The 25,522-nt window shown below is 38.6% G+C and overlaps 2 protein-coding genes across 4 annotated transcripts in view; one reads left to right on the forward strand and one right to left on the reverse strand.

The window, feature by feature from the left end:
• Window positions 1-17,168, reverse strand: part of FIG4 (FIG4 phosphoinositide 5-phosphatase) — a 103,136-nt gene extending 85,968 nt beyond the window's left edge. Inside the window, exons 1-3 of the mRNA XM_019735020.3 lie at window positions 16,914-17,168; window positions 6,634-6,732; window positions 5,282-5,405 (exon numbers count right to left, since the gene is read on the reverse strand). Of these exons, the coding sequence (XP_019590579.3) occupies window positions 5,282-5,405; window positions 6,634-6,732; window positions 16,914-16,979 (289 nt within the window). The 5' untranslated portion in view covers window positions 16,980-17,168. The remainder of the gene's footprint in view (window positions 1-5,281; window positions 5,406-6,633; window positions 6,733-16,913) is intronic.
• A 65-nt stretch (window positions 17,169-17,233) lies between these two features.
• The window catches only part of AK9 (adenylate kinase 9), a 110,101-nt gene continuing 101,812 nt past the window's right edge, over window positions 17,234-25,522 (forward strand). For 2 of the 3 annotated variants that reach the window (XM_074333407.2, XM_074333409.2), the window contains exon 1: window positions 17,885-18,040. The gene's annotated coding sequence lies outside the window, so the exon portion shown is untranslated. Of the gene's footprint in view, window positions 17,314-17,884; window positions 18,041-25,522 lie in introns of those variants that run through there. The other variant, XM_074333408.2, reaches the window with a different exon arrangement.

Raw genomic sequence — 25,522 nt, forward strand, 5'->3', positions numbered from 1 at the left:
GTGGTGGTCGGTGGTCACTCCCAGAATAGCAACATGAGGAGTCTGGAGACCCTCTCCCCAGTGGAACAACCATAACTGGGGAAATTTTTTTTTTTTAGGTTGAAAGATTCTGGAAATTGTTCTAATGCAATTTAGCAAACAGAGAAACACTTATTCAAGAAAATCTACTAAACTTTGGTAAAAACAGAAGGTCTGTGGCATTTGAATTACCTGCTTTCCTTCCGTACCTCTCTCCTAGTTCCGTGTGACAGAGTATCTATTCCAGGCAGGTGCAGCCAAGAAGATAGTGCTCCCCCTTCTCTGCCCAGCTCTCAGTCTTGGGCCATGGTTTCTGCTCAGGAGGTACAGGCCACCAGAATTCCTCATTCCCTTCAGCTATGTGTTACAGAAGCTCTATTCCAAGCAAGAGCTGAGATCTGGGTTCATTTCTTCTACTCAGCTCCTACTCATAGGGTGGAGACTCTACCCCAGCATAAATGGTCAAGAATCCTGGGTCTCAATCCCCCTCACCCAGCTCACTCATAGGGCTAGTCAGATACAGTCATATACAGCTGACTTCCTATCCGAAACACAGAGGCCAGAAGGCTATGAGATAATATATCCAAAGCACTGAAAAAAAAAAATGTCAACCAAGAATCTTGTATCTAGCGTAAATATCTTTCAAAACTTTCTTTTGTGCACCTGTGAATATGCTTGTTCTCTCTCTCTCTCTCTCTCTCTCTCTCTCTCTCTCTCTCTCTCTCTCTCTCTCTCTCTCTCTCTCTTTCCTTCTGTTGCTGTCTGTCTCTGTCTCTCTCCCAGAGTGTTATATTCTATAAAATCTGAGCTAGGATCCTGGTGCTATGAATTTTTGTTCTAGAATTGACAAAAACCCATTGTCTGTGTCTTGTTATTCGTGGCTGACAAAAAAGGAAACTAGTGATTGAATACACTAACATAAATGAGCTGAAATATATTAGAAAGATGCTTCAAGGAGTTTATGCTTCAAGGAGCCACACTACTGAGAAAAAATGCTATTAAAACAAGGAAAAATACTTATATTTTAGAGATCCACACAGCACAAAGTACTTTTTAAAAAATGTTCATTTATACTGCTTTGCTCACTTCAGAGACTAGCCAAAAATTCCCTGACTAAAGCTAAAGGATATAGGAATGGGAAGGAAAAAAAGATGATGACAATCACATTAATAGCATGTCAGGAAGTACTTATCCTTTTAGAAGGATAAAACTTACAAAAGTAAGGCTCTCAGAAGCAGCATAAAAACACTCAAAAAGAGAATCTAATTGGGTTTAAGTAATAAATATTTCCAAGATGAATGATTTTCCCTTTTACTCTTGCTATATACTTATTTTTATATAAAAAATCTCTGTAATAATTTCTCTCAACTTGCATTCCAATTGAATTTTAATTTTACGTTTTTAGCTGTAGACTAATATCACTCTACCTTTCCCTTTATAATTTGTATAAAGGAAAGTAAATATATTGCACAAAAGAGACTCTTTTCTACCAGAAAAAAAAAAAGCCTTCAGTATATTATATTACAGATGAGAGTATTTTCTCCTTCCTTTTTACTACAAATTGGAAGCGGCACTCTCTTTTTTACAAGGTTCCTATCAAATACATACAGCCAACAATGAAAGCGTTTCTGTTTGGCACAGACATCTGCCAAGAGTCAGCCTATTCATCACTTTAACACACTAAACATCAAAACAACCTTTTTCATCTTCATTCTATGTACTTGTGGAGAGGACCCCGCCAGCCGACCAATAGGGAAGAACACGATACCTGTTTAGGGAGATGGAATCACCATGCCAGCTAGTCATCATCTTGAAAGCCTATAGGGAGAACAGCACTCTGGCGGCGAGGTTTGAAAAACCTCCACAAGGTACCTCGGGCTTTTACACAACAGAGCCCACTGGAACCAAAGGGACTCCCTGACACCAAGTCTATTGCTCCCTTGCTAGTCTGAGGCTCACACTTTGATGTTGCTGTTGTTTTCATTATTCATTATGTTGTTTCATTATTAACTTGGATCTGCAACCAATTTCTAAGTGTACAATTTTAAGTAATAACTGAGTCCATTGCTTATTTGGCTTCTTATATAAGAAGTAATAAAACTTCTTATTCTACCACTTTTCTCCAGTGTACTAGCAGCTTAAAAGAGGATCCTCTGACAGGTGACACAGGCAGAAAAAAGACAGACCTGAGGCTATTGAAAGGGGCTGGGGCGGTCTCAATCCCAGCGGAGGTGAGAGTAGCCAGGACTACAGTCCTCCAGCCCCCAACTCCATGGACGTGCCCCTAGACCTGATAAAGCAACTTCTGTGAAAAGATGCTCTTCATCCCATCCAGTGATTTCCCAAACTTCCTGCTGGCGATCAGATAACAATAGGGCAGGTCGGAAACGGGCAAGGTAGCTACAGGACTGGATCAATCCATGTCTAGGGACGAGTGATAGTCCATGAACTTCTGGTACCAGCTCACGAACAAACTGAAAGTAAAGGTTTAGAAACTTTACAACAATTTGAGATGGCCACAAAATCCGAGCGGCATGATCAATGAACATGCCTCAAACAGGGTGTAGACTAGTTTGGGTATTATTGAACTTGTGTGATGAGTCACATGTGGTCCAAGGTGCAGACAAGTTCTGGACAGTATGGTTGTATTAGAATACATAAAAGGCATTTCCATAAAAATAATAAATGCTTACTTTGTACATTGTTGTGTTACTTTACTGGCAGGTCACTCTTTCAGTGACTTCATCTCCAAGAAGAGTCTCACACCTGAGAGGCCTAATCGCAAAGGTAGCTACTACAACACCTAAGTATGTCACCTTTAAAAGAAACATGAAGACACCTTCAGCCCTTACTCAGAGGTTATTAACCAATACTTATATATAAAATAAATATCTGATTACAAAGTTGGTTATCAATTGATAAAAATAAAGCTTCTGGTTTTACAAGCTTATTTATCAATAGATTTAAAATGAGGCAAGGAATATTGCTAAAAGCAAATGTGCCAAGAACAATTAAGAGTGACTAATGTACCATAAAAACAACAGTATAGCAGACTAGGGGCCATTTAATGTAAAGGTAAACTGCCCAAATTCAACTCCAGAATACCCAAGGGAACCTATTTTTAAACACTATTCAATAACTGATCTTCACTTTGTTATACTTAATCATCAAAGATAGTTCAATTTTGAATAATAAACCCTGGCTAATGAGGCAATCAATATTACATATGCCTTAGGAAATTTCTATTTCAAAAAGTTGTAGTAAAGTAGCAACATTTAAAGGAATAAGTTTAACCTATTAAGTAACTTAAATTAAGCCTACTGTATTTAAGACACATTTTACTTCCAATTTTTTTCTTTTAAATATAAGCACCACTTAAAGTGAAATTTAATATATATGGAATTTATGGAATTTAAACATGTGAACTCATATGACATACAGACACGCACACACCCACAAACACTTATCTAGACATGTAAGTAACCTCAAGGGACTTTTCAGGACTGAGCAGAAGGTGTAGAAAAGGGGCCAGTCCAAAGGAGATGAAACTAACCATCAACTAACCACACCTGACCTTCCCTGGCAGCCACCTAAGACACCAAATGGAGTTACAGGGATTACATATGAAGAGCTCTGAAAGCACACTGAAAAAAACAAACTTCCAATATGGCAGAATATAATCAAAATATCAACAAATACAGAATCACAAAATACAAAGTGTTAATCAGAAAAACTGTTAGGTTGGTGCAAAAATAATTGTGGTTTAAAAGGTTAAAAATAATTCCAACAACACAATTACTTTTGCACCAACCTAATAGCATAAGAAATTGAAACTACGGCGTAGTTAGGGCCATATTAATTTTAATATCTGTAGAAAGCAATCGCTCACTCCATGATGCATGAAGTACAGTAGGTTTAAGAAGCACAAAGATAATTTTGTAAGTGTTTAAAAAAATAGACTTGAAATACAGCTCTGCCAATAGAGAAGGTGAGATACAATTGCCCTCATTTTTGCTTCCAAGGCCCCATCGGGCCTCACACCACTGCTTGCCAACATTCCAGGACCCACAGGCTTCTTCATGCCTGTACCTCTGCTGACAGCCCTACTAGAGTTCTCTCCTCTTCTCCCCACATCCATCCAAATCTTGTTCGGCCTTCAGGGTCCAGCCCAAGTCTCGTCTTCTCCAGGAAATCCTTCCTGGCCATGCCAGATCCAAGTGATCTACCTCTTATGTAACTTCCAACACCACTTAGCTTTTACTACATATCTCGGCCCTTAATTACAACCTTGGGAGTTCTTTCATGGGCATTGGTTTCTGTCTGCCACCCCAGTCTAATCATCCTAAGATGCGCAAGAACAAACCCGCAATACAGCAAAGACGGGTTTACTGACCCTCTGCAGTGAGGGACGAGCACACCAGAGAACTATGGGGCACTCATAAAGGCCCCACCTGCCAGACAGCACACTCCTTAAAGGCCAAAACCATATCTATCTTTGTTCATGAATAAATAAAGTAATGGAGTTATCGGATTTGAGGGAAGAGTTTAGGTAAAATTGAAATGAAGAGGATCAAACAAAGCAGGACCGTATGTAAAGAGACGAATATCAAGTCTGGATGGTGAAGCCGAATCAGTGTCCCGTTTCCTTGAAAACAGTGCAGTTAGAACAACTGTAGACTGCTGTGTCCACAAACCCCTTATCTGAAGCTCTGCATCTGAGTTGTAAATCGAGGTTGCTCCTCTGTGTCAAAGCGGCTTGGATCATCCAGGCAGGAGGGGGTGTTTTCTCTCACTGCCAAAATTTCCAACAGCCAAGTGTCTGACAGTCTATGATTCTAGAGAACAAAGTTTCTCAATGAGCAAGAATGCAGCAGTCACGGAAGGAAGTTAGGACACTACACTGCAGCATGTCCCTGGGAAAAATTCCTGTTAATTTTCAAGCTAGTTTTTCCAGCTGATGAACAGCAGGGCAGATGTTTACAGTCCAAGATCATTCCTCAACAAGCCAAAGAGCAGACTCCTTAACGGCCCCAACCATTGTCTCCACTGGTTTGCCTCCTCGATGACACGAGCATACTGCTGAGTGTACAGCAGATGCTACAAAGGCTGCTTGACATCTGACTGATGGATAATGAAGTTTTAAACAACCAAAGCTACAGAAAATGGGTTATAAGTATAAAGCACTTATATACCCTTGCAAACTATTCTTAAGAAGTCTATGTAGGAAAAAAAAAAGGTAGTAAGAGGGAGATATGTTTCTTACCTACGACACCAAAAGCAGAAACAGCTCGAAACAACCCGGAGGAACCTTTCTGTCCCATCTTTGTTCTATTTCCGAGATCCAAGCGGCCAAGGAGTTCTCTCACTTCTTGTGGAGAATACACATGCTAAAAATAAGCAAATTTAATCTGTAAGGTTGTGCTTAGTTTTTACATTATTTATTCTTTACTCCTAAAAAATTAAAAGAATCATTACAAGAATCATTAGTTATTTCACAGATAAGTACATAACAGTGCAGGACTAAGCTACAATTTTAAAAAGCCAACAAATTATTTACTATTGGCAATGAAAGGTGGTTATCAGATCACGTTGCTATACCATAAAACTGTATCAAACCTTATCTCCTGAACCAGAGATTTAAGAGATTCACAAATTTCAAGAAATCTGTAAACCCTTTAAAATTATAGGCAAAGTTTTTGTTGTATGTGCATTTTTTATAAGAAGGCGCTTAGCTTTTTTAGATTCTCAAAGAGAACGCTGAACAATCATTCCTACCCCCAAATAAATTATTACATTGTATTAATAAAAACTCCCAGATTTGGGGGGTGCAAGAGATCACGACACCCAGGAGTGCAGGAAATCACAAAATAGAATTTATCTAAAATTATTATAACACAGAAAATTTTGCAAGAGCTTAGTGAAAATTGGTTCCAAACTGTAGTTACTAATACATTTGAAAAACCAGGAATCTACATGTTTTCAGAAATATTCACAAACTGGAACTTTAATACAAAGGATAAGTTAGGTTCTCTCATTTGAAAGAGTTAAAATTAACTGTTCAACACCACCATATTTTGACTAACAGCCTCGTGTTTTTGTGCCACCAGAATTAAGTCTCATATTCCTGACTGGGTAATATAACATCTGGATAAAAATACTTTATCATTTTTCTAGTGCATAGTAAGTCATCAGGAGAGGTCGTGCAGGTGATTTTTTTAGCAAAATAATAAAGTCTGCAGTAGGGAAGTCCTTTCTGACTTCAAGTAACTTCCTATTAAAGCATAGTAATAAATACTCTCTTGGGTAGATGAAATATTAAGAGTTGTACTGAATTATTAAAATGTCACCTTTAAGAAAATATATTCTTATACAAAGAGTTTGCTTTGTAAAACAAATCAAAATGAGGAACAAAGTGTCATTCTGGCATATTACTTGACATCAGTAATTTGTAGAAACCACATTAGAGATTCAAATTCTAGCCAATCATGAAAAATAATTGTAATTGTTAGATGCATGATAAAAAAATTATGTATCGCTAGAAGGTGTAAGGATATTTCATATCCTTTAAACAAGAACCAAAGTTTATGTTTGTATTCAGGTTTGCAAGATACTTACCCTATCATCAATTATGACCAAATCTTTTGGTTCTGTTCTATCAATTTTCAAAACACGGTATTTTGTTTCTGCATGATTGCTCCCAACCAGAAAGTATCTCTATAAATAAAAAGGAATGTCATTAGTTTTTTAAGGCATTTTGCCTTAAACACATTTAATAATCACTTCAGTTTTTGAAATAAATACATTAATAAAGTGAGATTAATTTTTAAAAGAAACATTTCTGTTAACACCGGCACATTAAAAGAAAGGCTGATTCAAAAGGTCAATTTTAACATTGAAATATTCTTAGTGGTTTCATGATAAGCATCAGTCTGATAGCTGAAACGTACCCAGTAACCAGGTCAGATGAATTTAATTATATTATATAGAGATTAACCTAACTGATTGGTGACTGATGTTTAAACTTTGCCAGGAAGGAGCAGCTCTGGTAAGAATTAGAAAGCTCAGCATATAATTAGAAATGCTCAATTATCACTATTAAAATATTGATAATATATCAAATAAATCTTTACACATTTTCTATAGAAGACTGAAAATGACTTTAATATAGCAATGTAAAAATCCACTCCAAAATCTTATGAAAGTTTAAAATGAGTGCACTTTCTCAAATGGCTTTTTATAGATAAGCTACAAGAAATAATTAATATTCTTTATTTTCTGAAAGAAACACTTTCTTGGATCATTATACCTGAACATATTAGTCTTCTTATATGAATACTGAGAATAAAGTGAATAATAAAACTGTAGAAAAAGAATAATCTTATATTTAAATGAAAATGCATTTAAGAAAACCTAAACAAGATGAATCATTTTAAAATTGCATTTAAGAGAATAAATCTCCATTAGCAAAAATAAGTTACTTAAAGATATTTTCCTTCAGAAACGTCCTTTAAAAAGTGCTACATCTTCAACATTGCAAAAACTGAGAAGACATTGCCACAATCAACTGGCATCTTACCATCTCATTGGTCAAACGAGATAGAGATACACAAAGCAATTAGATAAAATTCTCTAGATTAATGACCAAACTGAAGTGTAAAGACCACAGCAATTCAGAGCAAGCAAGATTAATGTGGATTACTATCGATGCAGAGAATGTCAGTGGAGTCAGGACCTAAATTGAGTCTTAAAGGATGGGTAAGATTTCAGTAAGATTTTACTGTGTATCAGAATGTAAGCACTTGGTTGTATTGTTTTAATACTAAATCTGCAGAAATAACGAGTTTTTTATTAAGTATATATCGGTTAGTAACGGTCTGATCTAGACTTCCAGGTTATAAAGAACAATACTATATGTTAAAAGATGCTGGGTTAGCCCTATCTCAAGAGGAAGGCTAACCGAAAAACCGAATCCCTCATCTCCTAGGAGAGGTAAAGTCTGGATGACACTACCAGTTATAACGAGGTGGGAGACAAGCAATTGTAATCAAAATTAGTAAACTACTTCCAGACGTCCTGGCACTTCATGTGACAGGACTTGATGCATTGGGGGTAGAAAGGCCAGGAGACAGAGAGAGGGAGAAGCTCCAAATTCTCAGCCTGGCCTCCTTTAATTTCTTCCCTCAGTCCCTGCCCAGAGGGGAGGGATAACCAGGTAATAAGGTTAACTTCAGAAGAATGGTTTGCAAACTATAGACGTTTGTTAGCAGAAAAGGGAGCCGGCTTCTTGAGGATCTAAGGAAAAACAGTTTCTGGGAGAATAAGTTACTTAAAGATATTTTCCTTCAGAAATGTCCTTTAAAAAGTGCCACGTCTTCAACATTGCAAAAATTGAGAAGACATTGCCACAATCAACTGGCATCTTACCATCTCATTGGTCAAACGAGATAGAGATACACAAAGCAATTAAATAAAATTCTCTAGATTAATGGCCAAACTGAAGTGTAAAGACCATAGCAATTCAGAACAAGAAAGAGAGAAGAAGCAGCGAGTACAAAGACATGGAAGGAAGAAGCTTGGTGTTTTTGTTAGAGGAACAAGATGACAGGTAACTGAGAAAATGCTCCCTAGGACACCTAACACAATGAATAGTGTTCAACAAAAAGCACTCAATGAGTGTTAGTTTCTTTTCTCTCCTATACTTTGTAAGATATCAGCAAGTTTATGACATTGAATTTGAGAAAAAGGGGGAAAAAACAGTAAAAAAAAGTACCTCAGTGGAAGAAAAGCATGTATAAGACCAGAATGGAGCCAGATAACAGAAGAATGTACACGTCTGTTAGTCATCAGTCTTTGTCCTCAGGAGAGAAGAGCATGCACATCAACAACCATGAGTAGCGGGCAATAATAGAGATATGAACTGGATGCAATGACAGCGTGACAGGAGGGACACCTAATCCATCTGGGGAGGGTCAGAGCAAGCTACCCAAAGAGGCTAGTGCTGTCCTGATGTGGAGTTTGGCTTGAGGGACCTCTAAAATAGGCCTCGCTATACTGAGCCATGATAGACAAGGGATACCCACCATGTCCGCCAGTAACAATCCTCTCATCACCGGCCCCACCAAAGCACTTTTATTGGTATCTAAATGTAGCACTTACTTCTGAAGGCCTTGTCCAAATTTGTTGGGGGCACGTCTGTCCCCTTCACCTAATTATACACGGCTCAGGGGACGAGGGCTAACACCCGAACCTCTGTGGTTTTTAATTCCAGCCTAGGGGTACAGCTTGGTTCCACAGGCACTGGGTAAATGGTAGGTGAAAGAACACTGCCCACCACAGACTAATCATTTAATTTGCTGGGTAACTTTCTACAACATCTACACGAACCCATAGTTTTTGGGTAAGCACACAGAAAGACGGCTCTTTTGGTCAACCACTCAGTAAGGAAGAACATCACAGCTTTACGGGAGGTAAAATCCCGGAATGAAATTCCTAGAATTTTAATAGATCCTAGGAATTCTGAAGATTAATTGCAATATGACTATGATTTGGCAGTTCGTAAAAAATACACACACACACACACACACTTCCTGAGATTTGAGCGGTTAGTGGGCAAATGCACTGCCGGCCCTTGGAGCAGATACATAAGAGGGCAGACTTACACCTGCCATTTCCAGACCCCTCCAAAGCCTCTAGTAAGCAGGGGAGCCAAAGCTAAAATCCACAGAATTTTGAAGCGGATCTGAGTGGGGAGAAAGAAACAGAAAGTAGTATATATACCTATATTTTCTCTCTTCTAAAGTAGTCTAAGAATCCTAAAAATGTTTTGTGCAGAGAAGAGCGACTTCATATGAAGCCAGTTATGTGGGAAAGAAAACCACAGCCCTCAGCTGGCGTGCTCCGGACAGAATCACTCTCCTGCACTGCCCTCTGGTGGGTAGTTGACCATCGACTTTCACACCAAATTTTTAAGAGATAGTAACTTCCAGAAAGCCCTTATTTCTACTCGGTTTAATTTCCTTCCTATTAAATATATCAACTCTATATAACTATGTATGTATATCCTTAGACTTTGTTATATTACAACCCATTTGCTTCAAAATGGACTTCAGCATTTGGAGGCTTAAAAATTGTCCTGAAATATCTTTTCCTTAAATTCTTCTCCACTGCTGATATTTTTATATTTTCTTATTTTGAAAAATTTTCCAACCTACAGTAAGATGAACAGAATATACAATAAAAACTCATATACCTTTCACCTAGATTCACCAGTTGTTAACATTTTGCTACATTTGTTTACTCCCTTACTCTCTGTAGAGATAAGCTTTTTTCTTTCTGAACCATTTAAAAATGAGTTGCAGGATCATAACACAACACCCCTAAAAACTTCAACTTGTGTTTCCTAAAAACAAGGACATCCTCCTATATAATCATATTATCTATATACAATCCATATACTAATGAAGTAGTTTTATGCCCCAAGAACAAAAGGAAAAGTGAAGGAGATAGCAGCCAAAAAATTATTTAAAACTGAAAAGCATGCCCAAGAAAGCTGACTCCTACGCTGGCAATGAGAAAGTCAAGAAGCAATCCAACTTACACCACAGAACTTCCAAAAGGTGTCAAAATGTGTGGCATCTCTTATCTCTGGAGGAAGGAATGTAAAATTTCAGAAAACAAGATAAAAAGAAGGTAGCACAAGCTTCTAAAGAGGAAAAATACAAGCTTGAAACTAAAGATCAAGACTAGAATAACAGTAGAAATTCTCAGTAGCAACACCGGAAGGTGGAAGCCAGGGACATAATTAATACATTCCAAGTTTTAAGGGAAAATTAATTTCAATCTTTAATTTAACATTAAACCTATCAATCAAACATGAGGATAGGATAAGGACATTTTCAAACATGCATGGGCTCAAAATAATTTATCGTCCATGAATCCTTTCCCATGAAGCAATTGGAAGAGGTATTCCACCAAAATGAGGGAATAAAGTCAAGAAACAGGAAGACACAGGGTCTGGGAAAATAAGGAAGTCATCACAAGGGCAGCTGTAGGATGATGGTGCATAGGCAGGACAGCAGCTTGCGGCAGCCTCAGGAGCAAGCAGTCTAGATTCGAGCCATTGCTTCAAGAAGATGAGACCGAGAAGAGTACCTAACGGAGATTTTAAACACCTGGGAAAGTTGAGGTTGAATTCATTGTAAGTACTTAGTAAGAGCTAGGGCTTGTAGAAAGAAGGAATGGTCATCTCAAGTACGGGCAGTCTGAAGTTCAAATGGTAAAGATGAAAAAAGAGGTAAATAAAATGCCCAAAAGCAACAGAGAAGGAACAGGAGCAGTAATTGGCGTGTACAGGATTTCCATAGGCCCGGCTTGTGTCCGCTGGATTGCCTGAATGCCCACATACACGCAGGTGCGCATGAATCAGGGGAAAACGTTTGTGTGTGCTTATAGATGTGTTGGGGGTTGGGGGCTTGGCAGGAGTTGGGGTGCAGAATTAAGATACCAAACAAAAGCTATATTAAAATGCCCATTAAGACAGAAGATGACCTGAGCTGGCTCTCTTCCGAAAGTTAAGCATCGGTATTGAAGAAAACGCTTAAAATGTCAATATGTGGCTTTAACAGTGGTTGACTTAATATAAAGATGCACGTGTTTCTAAAATATATACATGCACTCCAAATGGAATACAATAGATAACCCGTTTAACAGGAAATTCGGTATCTATTAACATTATTATCTCCTTTTATAATGACAGGCTAATTAATCACTCACTTTTCATCCGAGGGAAGAAAATCAGTCTTCTTGATAGACAAGAAATTTTAGGTTGTCTGATAGCTTCAATTAATGTTAAACTTCACTTGAACTTTCGGAATAAAGGTATTATTTTTAAAGATCACCGTGAAGTTACTTCTCACTACCTAACAGTATTACAGACCTCCTACCTCCTCACTTTTTCCAGTAATCCCACAATCAGTAATGCAGCTCAGAAAGGGAAATGGGTCGCTGACAGTCAAAAGGCATGTCTCCAAGTCCACTCTGCAGATGCAGAGCTTTACTGATGGGGAAGCTTCAAATCCCCTGTAGCTACAAGTGTGAAACTTTGACTCCTCCAACCACACCTGCCAAATCAACTATGCTTCTCTCTCCTACTTTATATCATTTCGTTCCCTGATCCAACCCCTAATTCCGTTCCCTAATGACACAAATCAAGGCTAATATGAAGGCTCATTGAGTAAGCTGCATTCCTCATGATGTGGTTCTTACTTACTTTATTCTATTTTATACGATGGGGTGGGAAGTAGGGAGAAGCTTCCTTAAATCCTTTTGGAACAAGGCAGGAATTAAATACACACTACCTACTCGCCCAGCTGCATACATACAACCAGTTTTGAGCCAGTAAGAGTAAAGGTGATGCTAACATCGTCACCCCCGCAAAACACACATGCAGACACAATAATCTGCCAGTTCTTTCTATTCAGCTACCAATTTTAAAGTCAACTGCTATGCATTCATTTCTTTGTTATGAAATGTTCACTTATTGCAATGGTAAGACCCCCTAGGGCATCACACATGAAGCAAGAGCTATACATTGTAAATCATCTAAGGTAAATTGCAGTTTCACCCAGGAAAACTTGAGGTTGCTGAAACTCCTAGTTGCACTGGGCTGCATGAATGTCAGGGCTGGGTCTGGTCTTAGTTTATCTGTGGGCCGGGGTCACAGGGCAGATAAGGGCTAGAGCTGAGCTGCAGGAGCCAAAGGACAGCATGAAGGTGCTGGGTGCCAGGGAGAACAGGTAAGTTTGGGAGGAAGCAGACCCTTCACAAGGCCCCAACGACACTTCCTGCATGCCACCTACCTCCCTATCCTCTCCAAATAGTCCTCAAACTTCACCTCTAAACACAGGTAACAATGACAGCCCAAACTTCACCTCAGGAGCAGTTTTGCTCAACTATCCTTCTAAATGCAGACTCAGGACAAGAGCCACTGATCTTGCCCAATGTCTCTTTTGTTCTTTAATGTGTCCCTAATTCCTTCATAACCAATTACTACACTCCCAGAAACCCAAACAAGAATGCCCGTTTCTTTCACATACTTGCCAACAATGACCTTGGGTCAATCTTTGCCATTCTGACAGGTGAAAAATGGGAATCTATTTTGATTGTATTGCCTTCATTAATAGCAAGTTGAATATCTTTTCATATTCATACTTCTTTTTGGCTAATTACCTATTCATGTATTTGTTCTTTTTTGTCCGGTGTTTTATTTTGCAAACTAATCTATACATTTTTTTGCATGTAAGAATATCCTACTTTACCCATCTTTCAGGCTATTAATATTAGGTTGATGCAAAAGTAATTGCCGTTTAAAAGGTTAAAAATAATTGCGAAAACCGCAATTACTTTTGTACCAACCTAATACTATCTCTGTAGTCTTTTGACTATTTTTTATTTACATTCATAGTTTTAAATGTTTTCTATTAGAAAAGAAAAAAATTAAGTCAATGATCTAAATGTCTACCTTATGAATCTAGAAAAGATGAACTGATTAATCTAAAATTCCTAAGAGGAAGAAAATAAGCTTCAGAGCAGAAATTGATTAAATAGAAAACAAACAATAGAAAAAATTAACCAAGTCAAAAGTTGGTTCTTTCAAAAGAATAATAAAATTGATAAACACCTAGCAAGATGGATCAAGAAAAAAATGAGAGAACACAAAACACCAATGTCAGAAATGAAAGAAGGAGTTTCACTACAAATCCTAGAGACATCCCAAGGTTAATAAGGGAATAACTTGATGACAATAAATTCAACAATTAAAATGAAATAGGCAAATTTCTTGAAAAGCACAATTTATCAGAACTGACTCAAGACCCATGAAAAATCTGCATAGCCCTATATCTGCTCTATAAATTGATTCATTATTAAAATTTGCCCCACAAAGCAACTCCAAGCCCAAATGCTTTCCGTAGTAAATTCTAGCAAACATTTAAAGAAAGAAACAATAGAAATCTTATACAATCACTTTCAGAAAATAGGAGAAGGAACACTTCTTGACTCATTTTATGAGGCCAGAGTTACCCTGATATCAAAATCAGGCAAAGATGTCAAAGAAAATGATAGACCAATATCATGAACATAAATGTAAGAATCCTTAACAAAATATTAGCAAACAGAATCTAGCAATATATGAAAACAATAATATAGCAAAGTGGTAGGTAGAGAATGGAACAAGTTAGAGATAATAAAAGATGACAGAATGTTGGCAATTTTGAATCTGGGTGATGAATATATAGAGTTTATTATCTCATTCTGTTTACTTTGTATATGCTTAAAATTTCCATAATAAAAAAGCTAAAAACCAAAAAGACATACAAACCACAAGCCAAATGTTCTAAATTATCTGATGCCTCAGAAATATAATTGCTCTGTCAAACTGCTATAAAAGTTTCTAATCATTTACTCAATTTCTATGTACAATTTGTCACAGTCCAGTTACAAACTATGCCTAACAGCAGTTACTGACCCCCCTCAGTAACCCTGTCCTAACCTCTCTTTGCCTCATTTTTTTCTTCACCACATAATAATAGTAGTAGTAGTAGTGGAACAACATTTACCTCTTAGAGGATTTATGAGGACTGAATAATAAAATCTATGTAGACTGCTTTTTGGTGCCTAGCATACAAGTGCTCCGTGAGCGTTAGTGATAATTCTCATTAATACAACTTGCTAGTTTTTTTTTTTAATTCCTAGGATCGATTTAGTTGCCAGTAATTTCATGCCTTTTTCTGAATTACTTACATCCCTTAAACTTTGAGCTTCTTACTCAAAAAAATATTTTGCTTATTTCTTTGCTTAAGTCAAAAATGCACCTACTGTACTAATGAAGAAACTGAAGTTCAAAGATTAAATGCAGCAGACATGGCTCAGGAGGTTGCCTTGGCCCAACCATCCCCTGAAACAAAGCAATGGTTCCATAGACAAGTCATTACTGCCAGACCCTTCCTGGCCACGATGGTTTGTCCACCCAGGAGCAGATTCCCAATCATAGATGAGTAAGATTCCTTCTGTCAGCACTATGCTCTGTCCTTGGTAGCGCTCTTGAGATGGTTCTCAGACCCTGATGTGTGTTTCTGTCTTCGCACAGGTTGGAGAGTTAGGCTCCTCCATGATTCTTCTAGGCAACGGCTCCTTCAGCATCCTTGTGATAAATTCGCTTTTTATCTCTAAGCTGGCTAGACTTAGTTTCCACTACTTAGATGGCTGAGGCGTCACAGCTGAGTTCTAGAACACGATACTCTTAAACCCCCTCCACCAGAATCTATTGAGAGCCTACCTTTTTCAAAGCAATGTACCAGATCTGGGCTATGAGGACTAGCAAGATTTTGACAGGAGAAGAAGGGGTGGGACATTACAAGGAGAGAGAACAGCAGAAAAGGAACTGAAAGAAATACAATTTTGCTGCAAAATAAAGCACATAAAAGTACAGTTAATCCTCAATAAATGTTTGCTGAATTGATATTAAACTAGATATAAGATTGGACAGACAAGTTGACGACCTATGTCAAACTAAGGGATTCAGCATTTACTCTCCTCAAAATGGGGGCCACTGAAGGTTTCTGAGCAGAAGAGCACTATATGAATTGTGCTTTAGAAAGAACATCTCAGTCAGTCCTCACGAATGCGCAGCTTATTAAAGAGCTGAAATTTCTGTGTTTTCAGTAGTGTTTATATTTCCAACTAGGGACATTTACCAGCATATTGTACAGAAAGCTGAAGGTTTTGCTTTCATGTGAGAATGATAATTTCTGTATGACTCTTCTCAGAGAAAAACTGGATATTTGCAAATACAGTATAGTTGATAATTTCATCTTCTGGTCTGGGTCTCATCAAATGAAGTTGTTAGTAAAATTAATTTAGGGTCAAAAATTTTTCTACACTATGATGACCTGAGGCAGACATGATATTAAGACCATGTTATAACTGAGCAACTATTAAGCTAAGTACCTTCTTGTACTCCTCTATCTAATGAAGACAATCCAAGTTCCACCAAATGTGCCTCATAAGACACTCCATAGCATAAGAAAGAGTATTACGCAGGCTTCCAGCATATGCAATCTTGTTATCATGACGTGTAATTTTAAACAGAGCCTAATACACCAATTTAGAAAAGCTATGCTTTATTTTCCAACCACACAAATGACAAAATATGTACTGTACTTCTATAAACACCATTCCCTAAATTTTAGGGAACTAGTAAGCTAAACATAAAAACTGATCTGCTATTCGACTAGTAACTATTTACATGGCCATTTGAAGTAATAAAACAAAAGACATGTGTTGGAAAGAAGTCTATTGAAAAGCAAAATAATTTTATCCAAACAAATCAGCTGCATGTAAACAAAAGAAGTTTTTCTTTCCTTTCAAATAAAGAAAACCAAACATTTCAGCAATAAAACTACTGGTAATTAACATTGATCACAGTGATGGTATGCATTGGAATAGTAAAACAGACAAGTTACCGATTCATAGGTCAAAAATACCTTTTCATACCCATGCCTGTACTGTAACTAGTGAACTGTAGAACTCTAACAAACTTTCTGAAAGTTGAGAAGAATCCAGTAACTCCTACAGAACCTCATGAACAGTTTCTGAGATACCACAAGCAGCTGTTTCCAGCATGTGCCAACCGTGGCTTTTAAATGGAAATATGTAGATGCGAAAGCACCAGTGTCCTGGGTGCGACAGCAGGGCAAAGCCCCCCTCAGACATATTCCCCAAAACTGGGATTAGGGAACTGGAGGATGGGGGTGGGGGTTATGCTGCCTCTGCCCTAAGGCCTCATATTCACTCGCCCGCCATCCTCCCGCCCGCACCCCGCCGCGTCGGGTACTCACAGCTCTGGTCTCATACAGAACCAGCTTCTGGACCGAGCTGATGATGGGAGCGGCGGCCGTGGGCATGGCCCGAGCAAATGGGGGCCCCCACGAAAGGGCACCAGGCGGTGCGGCCCAGGTTGCGGCAGCCTCCGATTGCCCAAGGAGACCCAGAGAGAAGACACCTCAGACCCCAGACAATTCCTGGGCCCTAAAGATGAAGATATAGATGACCCGCAACAGCTCAGGTGTTTCCGGATCCCGACGTCCCACCTCCAGGCAAGCCCCGCCCCGGGGGCGGGGCTGGAGGATTTACCATAGAGAGTTAGGGTAGAGGTTCCCAGAATCTGCGTGCTGAAGAGGAAGGAAGCGAAGGACGGCATTTTTAGTGCGGGCAGGAGAAAAAAACGGCGGAGGAAAGGTAGCGGATTAATTAAGTCTCTCATGTATTTGGTCCTTCTCTTTGGAAAGGGGGACTTGGAGCTCTATTACTTGTTTTGAAGTGTTTTTCCGAGTTGCAGACAGATCCATTCCCAAGTTGGTCTGTTTTTTCACTGTCTCCTTCTGCCTTTATTTTCCTGGAAACCTACTTTTACCCTTACGAGTCACAAAATCCATATCGTCCGGAGAGTGTGTGGTTCAAGGAATTTTTTAAAAAATCACCAGAAGTTGGAAATTTAGGACTTTGCCACGTATTTGTGCCTGAGACTAACCGTTTGTAAATTCTACAAGTAAACTCTCGAGGGTAGTGTAGTGCAGTGTAGTGTAACACCGGCTTTGGAGTCAGGCAGTTCTGCGCTAAAATAAGGTTTTTTCCATTTGATGTTTGTGAACATAAATAGGTAATGCACGTACCCTCTCTATCGCCTTCCATATTTGTGAAAAGCATTGCATTATAATTATGAATATAAAATTAGGTATTCATGAATACAATTATGAATACAAAAAAGTGAATATTTAAAATAAGAAAATTTTTTTCTTATTTTAAGCCACCCCCCTTAAAGCCCCGCCCTCGCTGCCACCCCACCCCTAGAGGCCCTGCGCGCCGCACCGCCAGGGGTTGCCTCGGCAACCGCTCAACAAATCCGAGAGTCCCCAGAGGCGGCTGCCGCTGGTCAGTGGGGTCCGCTGGGGTCCGCTGCGACCAGGTAAGTAGGGGTCATAGTCCACTGCCTGGAAGCATTTTGGGGTAGCTTGAGGGGAATCCCACCTCCTGCAGGGACCCCAGACCAGTTCCTTTTCTTGCATAACTAAACTTGGAGATCTGCGTAAATTCCACGTTTTAAAATCACCCTTTCAGTGACTTTTCATTCCACAAATATTTACTGAGCACCTACTGTGAGAGCATAAAATGTACTGAAGTGGCTGCTAACCTAGCCTAGGCAGAGTGCTAGGTTTCCCAGGAGTTGAGCCCCCTGTAAACTGGACACAACCCACTGCTAGAGAGTTTTTCAACTACTAAAAACGTGAGGAAATTTTTAAAATTTGTATTAAATTATAGTGTAAACACATAAAATGTAATATTAGAGATTATATTATATAACAATGTGATATTAGAGATAATATTGTAAATTCAAAATGGAGAAATTACAAAACTTTTAAAATAATTGGTTTAAATTTTCTTTCACAATTTCATACAACTTTTATTAAGAACTAGGAAGGTGACCATGTCAATTCTGGCATTTTGCATTGACTTGGATCTTTTAACTGGGAAAAATATTTAGTCCTGTTCCATTTCATAATGGAAACCAGCTCTTCTGAACATGAGTTAAATATTTGCACAATGTTTTTATTTGGGATAACAATTCTTTTGTGTGTTTTTTTTTCGTTTCAGGTGTAAAAAACAATGCAATAAGTAGACATTTCACCCCTCACAAAGTGGTAACCCCCCTCCCCTAATCTGTTGCCTCTCTGACATCGATATATCTATTACAATTCCATTGACTCTATTCCCTATGCTGTATTCCATATCCCGTGACCATATATATATATATATATATATATATATATATATATATATATATATACATACATACACACACACACACATATATAATTATAGTTGACATACAATATTATTCAGCTACAGCTTCAGGTGTTTAGTGCAGTTGTCAAGCACCTACACTACCCGAGAAGTGGTCTCCCTAACAAGACATGTGCCCATCTGACACCCTACAAAATCTTTACATTATTGATTATATTCCCCAAACTCTCTTTCATATCCCCGTGGCCATATTATAGTTACCAATTTGTGCTTTCTAATCCCTTCCCCTTCTACCTCATCCCCCTCCACTACCTTCTAGCAACCATCACTTTTTCCTCTATATCTCTGAGATTGTTTCTGTTTACTTTGCTCAATTTATTGAGTTCTTTAGATTCCACATATAAGTGAGATGATATGGTATTTGTCTTTCTCTGACTTATTTCACTTAGCATAATGTTCTCTAGGTCCATCTATATTATTGCAAATGGTAAGATTTCATTCTTTATAGCCGAGTAATACTCTGTTATATAAATGTACCACAGTTTCTTAATCCAGTCATCTACCAATAGTCATTTCGGTTGTTTCCAAGTCTTGGCTATTGTGAATAGCACTGCAATAAACATAGGGGTGCATATATTTTTTCTAATTAGTATCTTGGATTTCTCTAGATAGATACCTAAGAGTGGAATTGCTGGGACATAGGTAGTTTCATTTCGTTTTTTGAGATACTGATATACTGATACCTCCATACTGATTTCCACAGTGGCTGCACCAATCTGCAATCCCACCAACAGTGCACCAGGGTTCCCTTTTCTCCACAACTTCGCCAGCACTTGTTGTTTGTTGATTTATTGATGATAGCCATTCTGACCGGAGTGAGGTGGTATCTCATTGTGGTTTTTATTTGCATTTCTCTAATGATTAGTGAGGTTGAGCATTTTTCTGTATGTCTATTGGCCACCTGTATGTTCTCTTTAGAAAAATGTCTCTTCATGTCCTCTGCCCATTTTTTAATTGGGTTGCTCGTTTTTTTGGTGTTGAGCTGAATGAGTGTTTCATAAATTTTGGATATTAACCCCTTATCAGATGTATCATTGACAAATAATTCTCCCATTCAGTAGGCTGCCTTTTTGTTTTATTGATAGTTTCCTTTGCTGTGAAAATACTTTTGTTTGATGTAATCCTATGTTTATTTTTTCTTTTATTTCCCTTGCCCAAGTAAAAATATTTCACAGAATAATGTCTGTGAATTTACTCCCTATATTTTCCTCTAGGAGTTTTATGGTTTCGGGTCTTACATTTAAGTCTTTAATCCATTTTGAATTTGTTCTCATATATGGCATAAGTAGGTGGTCCAGTTTCATTTTTTTGCCTGTGTCTGTCCACTTTATCCAGCATCATTTATTAAATAGACTGTCTTTACCCCAACGTAAATTCTTGCTTCCATTGTCATAGATTAAATGACCATATCGAAATGGATTTATTTCTGGGCTCTCTATTCTGTTCCATTGATCTATGTGTCTGTTTTTATGCCAGTACCACACTGTTTTGACCACTATAGCCTTGTAGTATGATTTGATGTCGGGTAGCATGATACCTCCAACTTTGTTCTATTTCTTAAGATTGCCCTGGCTATTCGGGGTCTTTTATGTTTCCATATAAATTTTAGGATTATGTGTTCTATTTCTGAGAAAAATGTCACTGGTAGTTTGATAGGAATTGCATTGAATCTATATATTGCCTTAGGTAGTGTTAACGTTTTTAACTATATTAATTGTTCCTCTCCATGAACATGGTATGTGCTGCCACTTATTTGTATCTTCTTTGATTTCTCTCTTCAGTGTCTTATAATTTTCTGAGTACAGGTCTTTCACTTCTTTGGTTACATTTATTCCTAGGTAAATTATTGTTTTTGAAGCAATTGTAAATGGGATTAATTTCTTGATTTTCCTCTTCTGATAGTTTATTATTGGTGTATACACATGCAACTGATCTCTGAATATTAATTTTATATATTGCTACTTTACAAAATTTGTTTATCAGTTCTAATAGTTTTTTGGTGGAGTCTTTGGAGTCCTCTCTATATAGTATCATGTTATCTGCATATAAAGACATTTTTATTTCCTCCTTTCCAATTTGGATGCCTTTTATTTCTTCTTCTTGTCATATGCTGTGGCTAGAACTTCTAGAACTATGTTGAATAAAAGTGATGAAAGTGGGCAACCTTGTCTTGTTCCTCATCTTAAGGGGAAAGGTTTTAGCCTTTCCCTGTTGAATAAGATGTTAGCTGTGGGTATATCATATATGGCCTTCATTATGTTGAGATATGATCCTTCTATTCCTACTTTGTTAAGAGTTTTTATCATAAATGACTGCTGGATTTTATCAAATGCTTTTTCTGCATCTATTGATATGATCATGTGATTTTTATTTTTCATGTTGTTAATGTGGTATATCGCATTAATTGATTTGTGGATATTGAACCAACCTTGCATACCAGGAATGAATCTCACTTGATCATGATGTGTGATCTTTTTAATGTGTTGCTGAATCCGATTTGCTAGTATTTTGTTGAGGATTTTTGCATCTGTGTTCATTTGGGATATAGGCCTGTAGTTTTCTTTTTTAGTACTGTCTTTGCCTGGTTTGGGGATCAGAGTAATAGTGGCCTCGTGAAATGTACTTGGGAGCCTTCCCTCTTTCTGGATTTTTTGAAATAGTTTGAGGAGAATAGGTATTAATTCTTTTTTGAATGTTTTATAAAATTCACCTGTGAAACCATCTGGTCCAGGACTTCTGCTTGTTGGGAGATTGTTGATAGGGTAACAATTCTTAAAATAGCTGTAGAATTCTAGTTTTCCAATATATAGTTTTCAATTATTATATTATATTGTAATTAAGCACTTCCATTTGAATCTTGTCTTAGTTTGGTTCACCCAGAAGCAGGTTCTGAGACAAAAAAAAAATTGAAGAGCAATGGTTTATATGGGCTATAATCTAACAAACAACAACAGGAAGGGAAGGAAGCGACTAAAGGGAATACTATCAAGCAAATTTCTTTGTGGGCTGAACTCATTGGGGGAATACTTGGATGTATGTGTCAGTTATTTACTCTTAAGGGGCAAGGGACTTGGAGTATTTATTCACCAACCCCTACCAGTTATTTGCTGAGACCTGCAATGGCAGAACATTAATTCTCTGGAGCTTCAGTCTGCCCTGTGCTCAGGCAGAATAGGTTCTGGCAGCCAGAGAGAGGCAAAGAATCACACATGCCAGCAGTTGGAAGTTGGGCTGGCCATGCATGGAAAAGGTGTATGTCAAATAGATATGGGCAGGGCACTAATAAGATCTCTGTTCCAACCTTTGCACCACTCATATCCACTCCTCCCCCATATTAAGTTCACACCATCCATCACTGATTCTTCAAGGTGGTGTCTGGTCCTAATTTCTAAAAGAAAGGACTCACAAAATATGATTAGTAAGACAAGCTACAGAATCCACCACACAATTAATCCTAGGTCTGTAACTGACAATTCATTACTTCCCTCCTTTACCACCCATTCTAAATTTCCCTTATCCTTGGCCAGCACTTCTGGTCTAAGTTATTTTCCTAGTAAGGTAACCAGCCTTCATCCCTGAGTGGTGTAAGCCTCTGGTTATCATCTCCTTGTCAGGTTGTGGTTGCTACAATTGTCCATTTACTGGACATGAAAGCATCAAGAGGATCTCAGGGAATCCCAAGTTTAAGACATACATCTCCCTGCCCCAATTGTGTAGCAGCAACCCTACCTCCACCTGCCAGTGCAATAACTCTTTAAGGGCATGTGGCACCAAACATGACCAGGTGGCAACAGCAGTTTCAGGTTGAGTAAAAACTAAGTGGGTCCCCTGCTAGAAGCATCTCTCTCCTCAGTAAAAAACCAGAACCTCCAGTCCAGCAGAACCTCAAGTTGTGAGGAAGGGTGGTATAAATTCCTCCTGTCAATCACTGAGAGTGATGGTGGGAGGGACCGCTTCTGCCAAATCCTTGGTTTAAAGAATATTCCTCATCTTGAAGTACAGTGTCTCAATCCCACACAATCCCAAACTGGTGCTTTAGCTGTACCTTTAAGAGGCCATTTCAGCATTCAGTTTGACCAGCATCGGTAGGATCAGTGGATCTCTCTTATCATCTCTCCTTTACTGTGAAGAAGGTCCTTTGATCCAAGGCAATAGTATGTGAGATCCCATGATAATAAGACAACTCCAACCCCTCAGAAAGTGGTGCTGGCCAAGGCACTGCAGGTAAGGAAGGCAAACCCTTAGTAGGAACACATGTAACCTGTTGCCCTCTCCAAGGTGAAGGAGTCCTGTGTAATCAATTTGTCACTGAATGGATGTATTGAGGGCTTATCCTCTCAGTCTTTGCTGTGGACAGGTAGGACATCCAGTGGTGGTAGTAGCTGGATCAGCCTGATGAGAGGAAGCCTCGTTGAGCCCATGCGTAGCATTGCCTCCATCGCCTCCATCCTGACCATGCCTACTGCATTTATGAGCCATTAGGCAGGCACTGAGGTGACCGACGACGAAGACTGATTGGCATCCACTGGATAATCATCCTGTAGACGAGTGCCTGGTTGATGAGTGCCTCTTCCGAGATGGATACTTTGTGAGAAACAAAGATCCACATATTTTGTATCCACTTGTGTTTTCTATGCTGCATAACAACTAACCAAAAATTTAGCAGCTTAAAATAACACACGTTTATTTTCTCACAGTTTCCATGTCCAGGAGTCCTGGCATAGCTTAGCTGGGTCCTCTGTTCAGGGTCTCACAAGGCTGCAGTCAAGGTGTTGGCTGGGCTGCATTTTCATCTGGAGGCCCGACTAGGAAAGACTCCACTTCCAAGTTCATATTATTGGCAAAGTTCATCTGTTTGCGGTTGTAGGACTGAGGTCCCACTTTTATTAGCTGTTGGTCAGTGGCTGCTCTCAGCTTCTGGAGGCCACCCACTGTTCCATGCCATATGGTCCTTGTACTACATGGCAACTTACTTCTTCAGAGCCAACCAGGGAATTTCTCTCCAGTCTACTAAGGTGGAGTCTTATATAACATAATGTGATCATGGGCATGACACTCCATCTGCACTCAAAGGAAGAGAGTTACACAAGGGTGTATCTCATTAGCGGTCACATTAAAGTATGTTCTCTACACTACTTTCATAGGTCCTTGTAAATGGCTTCTTCCCCCAAACTCTTTTCCTCTTTTCCAATCTTGCTCCTTCCAGGCCCTTGACCAAGTGAATTAGGACCCACTCCAGGTGACCTAGCCAGGATGTAAAAGCATGAGTCCTGGGAGAGAGCCCACATATCAATAAACACTTATCCAGTCTACATTCCCCTACCCAGCACCCTCAGGATCGCCAAGGCGCGTTCTCCTGACACGTCTTAGCCAGACCCTTCAGCTCTTTCAGTGCCTAATACCTTTCTTCCTGTACCAGTGCCTCCCCGTTGGGCTGGGCTGACACTTGGCCCCAGTTATTTCTCTAGAAGCTATGAGGGAAGATGAAAGCAAGTCTTGTGGAGGGCAAGCATTGTCTTCTGAGGCATCTGCCTCAAGCCAGGCAAGAAGTGGCTGCTATCTTCCCGAAATGACCTATTTCCGTTACCAGAAATGACCTATTTCTGGTAATGCAGAGCGTTCAGGGTAATTTGAGGGTGTAAGGCACTTAGACATCCACCTCGAAAGCCCCATCCCAGGCCTTAGAGCCCTGGTTTTAGTACATAATAGAGATTTTTAAATAAGTGTACCATCTCTCTAAAATATTTAGATGCATTTCCCCCTTAGAACTACATTTTATAGTAGTAGTACTTATTTTTGGTGTTAAAAATACTTAAAATTTCAGCCCTTTAGTTCATGAAGTCTTCATTTCAAATCTTTTTAATATACTAGTAATGTTTCTTGCTATGTCTTGTTTTATGACATCTTAAAATAATATTAGTATATTAAGCCCATTTACCTGGAAGCGTATGTCCCCTCGATCCATTTTTATTGTTCTATGAACATTGCCCCAGACTACTAGGACATAGTTTTGTTCCATTTTTGAAGTCTGTTTATTAAAGTCTTTTTATAAGGTTTTGTAATTTTTCCATGAAGGGCTTATATATCTTTTGTTATATTTAAACCTGGTTATTTTATATTTTTGCTGTTAAGGTAAGTCATATTTATCTCTGGTTACATTTTCTAGCTATTTTTTTTTTTTGGTGTATGGAGATGCAATTGAATTTTATCTAATGATTTTGAATCCAGCAAATTGGATTATCTTATTTTTTAATTCTTAAAGTTTATCTGTGATTGAGTCTTTTATGTAGGTAATTGTATCAACTGGGAATTGTCACGTCCAGAGCAACACGGGCAGTGAGGGAATGAGAAGGGGCAGCATTAGGTTAAAATTTAAGAAAGAAAGAAACAGAGACTTAATGCAGTTAAATCTCAGAGAGCCAAGGTGTCTTGCAGCCTGCCAAGAGACTGGAGCCCCGAATCGGACTGACTGGTGGCTTTTATTGATAATCATACAAGGAAGTAGTATTGTTTTTTACACAGTCTGTGAGACTCATCCATCATGTCACAAAAGTGAATCAAACCAATTATCCCTGTCCACTAGCAG

Source organism: Rhinolophus sinicus, chromosome 2 (assembly GCF_057876585.1).
Source record: "Rhinolophus sinicus isolate RSI-liver-muscle chromosome 2, RSI-T2T, whole genome shotgun sequence".
In the NCBI taxonomy this organism is placed as follows: Eukaryota; Metazoa; Chordata; class Mammalia; order Chiroptera; family Rhinolophidae; genus Rhinolophus; species Rhinolophus sinicus.